Here is a 6,217-nt window from a genome sequence, read left to right as displayed (position 1 = left end):
ACAGAGATGATTAACCAACCCAAGAACCCTGGCCTCTGAGCACCGCCCCGGACCCTCTCCCGGTGCCGCCCTTTCCTGGTCACTAAGCCCTTGGGGTCCTCTTTGCCTGCACCTCAGCTTGCCAACCTCGCTGTGCCCCTAAAGAGGAAGAGCAGAGGTTCTTCACTCTTGCCTTCCAGGCACAGTGCCCCCTTCTTTGGAAGACTGGAGCCTGGGAATGCAGAACAACACCCAGGCTGGAGAGAGATCCTGGGCAAGAGTGCTCTGGGACCAGGATGCACCTGGAGGCCAGAGGCCAGAGGTCAGGGTCCCGGGGTCGGCAGAAGTCAGAGGGCCTGAGTCATGGCTTGATCACATGCTCACCACACTGTCCGTCCCTGCCCCACTGGCCCATTTACCCTGTCCTCCCAAAAAGAAAGAAAACAGAAGCTTCCGAGCCCCAGGTGTGCATGCATTGAACTGGATATCACAGGGGAAAAATGCTACAGAAATAGAAATCTTGCAATGAGAATTAGAACTAAAGAATTTGCCCTAAATACAAAGTTAGCCAACATTTATTTGCTCTGAGACATGCACTTCTTTTTTCTTTTTTGAGGCACTGGGATTGAACCCAGGGGTGTTCTATCTCTGCGCTACACCCCCGGTCTTATTTTGTATTTTATTTTGAAACAGGGTCTAAGTCGCTGAGGCTGGTTTTGAACCTGTGATCCTTCTGTCTCAAGTCATCCCAAGTATTGGGATGACGGGAATGAGCCACCACACCTAGCTAGACACACATTTTTCACCTATCTCATTGAATGGGTAGTCAATATTGACCAAGTAGTCAATATGGGCACCCTCATATTTCAGAGAAGTTAGTTGCTTTAAGTCACACAACTGGCAGAACTGGGACTCACACCCCCAATCCCCATATTTCATTCTCAGCCAAAGCATGAAATAATTTAAGGACTTTCGTATTAATGAGTGAATGAAGCAACTAACAATTAATAATAAGCACCCGTTCGTGCAGTATTGTGAGAGTAATAAAGCCTGTCGCATTGGCTCCTCCAAACAACCGTGTGAGGTTTTATGGGCTCTGCTTTACAGGTGGAAAACCTGAGGCACTGATTAACTAATTTCTCTAAAACCACACAAAAAGCGGCAGAAAGGGAAAGAGAGGGAAAGAGAGAGAGAAGAGAGAGCCAACCATAGGTTTTGCTCTGTAATTCTCCCTATAAACACGGCACTTTTAACCGCTGTTTTCTCCAAGTCTTCAGATCATGCCTGACACATAGAAGATGCTCAGTAAACGTTTGATGAATAAATGGAGAAAAAAACGAATAAGAAAGTGAAGGAATCAAATCAGATTATGAATGGGAAAGACACTTAAAAGCTGACGCAGTCTACAAGTAAGAGCTTGTTAAAACAATTATCTCGATGGCTGGCCCCCTCTCCTGAGTTCCCTCCCGCCCCGGCGGGGGCATTCCTCGGCCGCCTCGGCTAATTCCACCCGGGAAGGAGCGGCTCTCGGGTGCCGAGACCCTCGCACCTGCGCCCCTCCCCGCGCTCGGGGAGCTGGGGGCGGGCAGGGATGGGGCCCCGGAGGCCGCCATTGGGGGGGTCGTGGGAGGAGCCCCGGAGGCCCGGGCTGGGGGCGGGGATGACGGCGGCGAGAGCCCCGGCGGGGCGGGGCGGGTCCGCGTCCCGGCCGGGCTGCGGCGGAGCGCGGGGCCAGCTCTGCAGAAGGCGGCGGCCGGGCTGGGACCGTCACCTCCCGCCGCAGCGGCCGGGGGGGGCAGCCGCACCGGGGACCGGGCCGCGCCGGCAACGCCCCCTGCTCCGGGACGCCCCCTGCTCCGCGGGGTCGCAGCTCCGGGGACCCCAGACCCGCGGCCGGCGCCCCGCGCCTCGGCCCCTGCCCGCAGCTCGGCCCGCGCCGTCCGCCTCGCCGGGCCCGCGCCGGGATGGGGTAGGGGCAGCGCCACCGAGCCGGGCGATGGGCCGCCCTCTGGGCACCGAGCAGCCCCCCGAGGCCTGACTGCCCGCGAGGACCGGCGGAGGTGGGTGTGGGTCGGGCGGACCGCGGCGGGAGCGGGGCAGCGCGGGGGAGGGGCGGCGCGGGGCACCGGGGCTGCCCGGGGCCGTGGGGAGCCTGGAAGGACAGCTGCCCACCGTGGGTTCCGGGCAGTCCCTGACCCCCACAACTCCTGCCTCCTCCAGGAGCCCCGCCTGAATGCCAGGCGGATGCCCCAGGGCCCCCCCAGCGGACTCGGTGGGGACCATGGCTTCGCTGATGCCCCTCTCCCCATACCTAAGCCCCACGGTCCTCCTGCTGGTCAGCTGTGACCTGGGCTTTGTGCGAGCAGGTGAGTAAAGAGGAGTGGGGGTGGGGGCCACCCAGAGCCAGTGTGTGGGCGAAACCTGTGGACCTGTTAACCCTGGTACCCACAGACCGACCTCCCTCTCCTGTGAATGTGACGGTCACTCACCTCCGAGCCAACTCGGCCACTGTGTCCTGGGACGTCCCAGAAGGCAACATCGTCATTGGCTATTCCATTTCCCAGCAAGTATGAATCACCCTTCTGTTTCCCCACCGGTGTCCTTGGATCTCTGAACATCCCTTGGGCTACCTACATCCTCTAAATGCCCCTCTCAGAGATGGAGGGATCTGAGAACTGGTGTTTCTTGGCCAGAGCTGCCTATTCACCCTTCTTCCCTGGGATGCCTGGACGTTCCACAGTCCCAGGTTGAGCCTTTGTGGCCGGGGACTGGGATGAGGCTGCCCTCCTCTCCCATGATCTCCCTGCAGCGACAGAATGGCCCTGGGCAGCGTGTGATCCGGGAGGTGAACACCACCACCCGGGCCTGTGCCCTCTGGGGCCTGGCTGAAGACAGTGACTACACCGTGCAAGTCAGGAGCATCGGCCTCCGGGGAGAGAGCCCCCCAGGGCCCCGGGTGCACTTCCGAACGCTCAAGGGTTCTGACCGCCTGCCCTCCAACAGCTCCAGCCCAGGTGAGGGTCTGTGCCAGTAGATTCTCCTGCTTTTTACCTGGCTTTAACCCTCATATTCACTTCCCCAAGGCAAGCAACAATCTAGCTCAGATGACTAGAAGGATGATTTAATTCATTGTACTGCCAGGAAAGGAAGGAAAAGCAGGTGGGCAGGGGCTTGGTATAGATGGACTGCTAATGAATTCCGTGGCGTTTTTAAGCTTCCTTTCACCAACTTCACAGTCAGATCAGCTGCAGCCTGCATGAGCGAGTTCTGTACCTGACCTACATCGTTCCTGCCTTTTGGTTAGAGGCCAGTGGCTTCCTCCTAAGGCGAGGCCACCCTGAAGCTCTAGGGACAACAGTCTGATGGGGTCCAGCCTGCCTCTAATCCCCAGCATCTCCATTCCGCATATAAACCAGCTTTCTAGTGGGTCCCCTGCAACCCAGAGTCTGTTTTCTCTCTTCTCAGGTGATATCACAGTGGAGGGTCTGGATGGAGAGCGGCCGCTGCAGACGGGGGAAGTGGTCATCATCGTGGTGGTATTGCTCATGTGGGCTGGTGAGTAAGCCGTGGACGTGGAGCCAGGGATTTAGGGAGTGGGGCTCGGTGAGGGTGGGTGAAGGTTGTCAAGAGAAAAGAAGAGAGAGAAAGAGAGATGGAGTGGGAGATGATCAGGACAACTTGGGAAAGAATGAGAGGAAGCTGTTGAGAGCCCAGAGACAGAGACTGCGTGGACACCAGAAATTCAAGGACTTTCTAGAAGTTATGCGGGTATTTCATAACCATTTAAGGCTGTGCGTGCAAAGGTCAAGATCAAGGCTCAGATGGTATTGTTGTCTTTCAGCTGTCATTGGGCTGTTCTGCCGTCAATATGACATCATCAAGGACAATGACTCCAACAACAACCCAAAAGAGAAAGGGAAGGGGCCGGAACAGAGTCCTCAGGGAAGGCCAGTGGGAACAAGACAGGTGACGTGGGCAGGAGGCAGTGAGGATGGGAAGGGTGATTTGGACCCAGAGGAGCTGCCAGGGAAAGGGAAAAGGCTAGAGAGGGGGCAGGAATGAGGTGGGCAGAATGGAAAGTCTGGATTGGGGGAGGCTGGAGAGAAAAGATGGCACTTACCTTTATGAAATTAGAAACCCCAGTCATCTTCTTTCACAGAAGAAGTCACCGTCCGTCAATACCATTGATGTTTGAGTGAACGGTATTTGAGTGAAGAAACAGAACCAGAAGAGAGATGTACTGACAACCCGGGGATGGGGATGGGGTCAGGGAGAGCCTAAGATGGTGATCTGCCCGAGATTCCTAGAGGGTAATGCACTCCTGCAACCTCAGACTGGTGCCCATCCTCTTTCCACTGTGAGCAGGGCCAGAAGGTAGGTCTGTTAGAATCTGTACCCCTGGATCCAGAGTGTGGAGAGCAGATAGATCGAGCACCTCCTTCGATCCCCCAGGCCCAGGGAATCACTTGTTCAACCCTACCCCCATTAGGTCCCAAATAGGGGCCCCATTTCACACACATCAGGACTCTTGGCATCCCAGCTGCCCCCACATCTTGCCTCTGGTCCTTAGAGGGGGATGTCTCTGTGGGTTCTTGCCCTCCCCCAGCAAATAACAGGCATCCTCTGAGCCCAGAGGCAGATGCTGCACTGCACTACTCCACTGTCTTCCATGGAGCCTCTGGTGCTCCCCCCTCACTGGGCAGCCCCGCCAGCTGCTGGTGATCTCACCCCTTGGACATTTTTCCAATAAAGGTTCTTGAACAAACTGGAGCTGACTGGATGGTATGCTGAAGGCATCCCCCCTCCTTACCTCTCACCTGCCTCTCCCAGGGACCCTCATGCCACCAACTCTATAGGCGCAAATGCATCATAAGGTGTCTGCTTCAGTTCTCCAGCCATTCCAGGCTGGAGAGGGACAAGGAGAAGGGGCATAGAGGACTAGAGTTTCTTTTGCTTTCCTGGTTTCTTTTGCTTTGTTTGGCGAGAAGGAAGAAACCGAGAAGAGTTTTCCAAACTCTGCCACTAGAAACTAAACTATGTCATATAAGAAAGTCAGTACCTTTTTATATTAACTACTTCCATCGCTGGCCCAGCCTCACCATTAATTCTTCTGACTCCTGCATCAACTCTGGGTAAATGGTCAAAAACTGAGCAGTGTCTTGAGGACTGATGAAGGAACGGCTACACTAATGGATCCCTTGTGCGCTCCTGAGCTTACTCTTCCTGCCTTTGTTTTTCCTTTCATCTACATCTTTCTGTGTCCATTCAGTCAAAATCAATAATAATTGTAACTCACGAATCAGTGTATAGTCACAACCTGACCCTGTATCCAGAGGATAATCCTAAAAATAAAACCGAGGGGTTGGGATTCCTCTGTCAAAAGAATTATAATCTGGGCTATTCACAGGAAACAAATAGGTCCTCTTATTTGTCCTCCACTCTTTTCTGATTTCCAAGAGGGAAAAATATGCCTGTCGACAATGGCAACCACTGTCCAGGACAGGCTTCTGGACCCAGTATCTGCCTGGAGAACAGTGGGTAATTTTCTATAACTTTCGGGAGAGTTACGGGTCCTCTCAACGACTTATCCAAAGGTTGTGAATAACTCTTTTTCTGTATTTTTTTTTCAGTACGGAGGATTGAATCCAGAGGCATTTTACAACTCCAAGCTCGCTCCCAGCCCGATTTTATTTCTTTATTTGGAAACAGGGTCTCACTATGTTTCTGAGAGCCCTGCTAAATTGCCAAGGTGGCTCTGAACCTGAAATCCTCCTGACTCACCTCCCAATTACTGGGATGACAAGTGTGTGCCACCACACCTGGCTTGGGAGGCTGTGACAGGAGGATTGCAGGTTCTGGGTCAGCCTTCAGCAACTTAGTAAGACTGTTTAAAAATAAAAAAGATAGGTAGACTGCCTCTGGATTCAGTTCCCAGTAATTAACACACACACACACACACACACACACACACACACACACACACACACACAAACACAATCTTTTCTACTTAACCAAGCTCCTATCCCAGGTATCACAGGATTTATACCCTCCAGGAGAGCAAGTTCTGGTTTGCTCTCCACCCTGACACATAAAAGCATCCCCATCATGCCGGGCGTGGTGGCGCACGCTTGTAATCCCCGCGCTTGGGAGGCTGGGACAGGAGGATCGCACAAGTTCAAAGCCAGCCTCAGCTACTTAGTGAGGCTCTCAGCAACTTAGTGAGACCCTGTTTCCAAAT

At 54.3% G+C, this 6,217-nt stretch overlaps 1 protein-coding gene across 1 annotated transcript; it reads left to right on the top strand.

The window, feature by feature from the left end:
* Positions 1-2,239: 2,239 nt before the first annotated feature.
* Positions 2,240-4,174, top strand: FNDC4 (fibronectin type III domain containing 4; the record flags this gene model as incomplete). Its single annotated transcript, XM_080711245.1, has 6 exons — positions 2,240-2,345; positions 2,431-2,546; positions 2,789-2,993; positions 3,445-3,534; positions 3,821-3,945; positions 4,139-4,174. The coding sequence occupies exons 1-6, from the start codon at positions 2,261-2,263 to the stop codon at positions 4,172-4,174; spliced, it is 657 nt and encodes a 218-aa protein (XP_080567371.1). The 5' UTR covers positions 2,240-2,260.
* Positions 4,175-6,217: the final 2,043 nt, after the last annotated feature.

The sequence above is a fragment of the Muscardinus avellanarius genome (genome assembly GCF_963383645.1).
Source record: "Muscardinus avellanarius genome assembly, chromosome: 15".
Classification (NCBI taxonomy): Eukaryota; Metazoa; Chordata; class Mammalia; order Rodentia; family Gliridae; genus Muscardinus; species Muscardinus avellanarius.
This window is presented reverse-complemented; position numbering and strand designations above follow the sequence as displayed.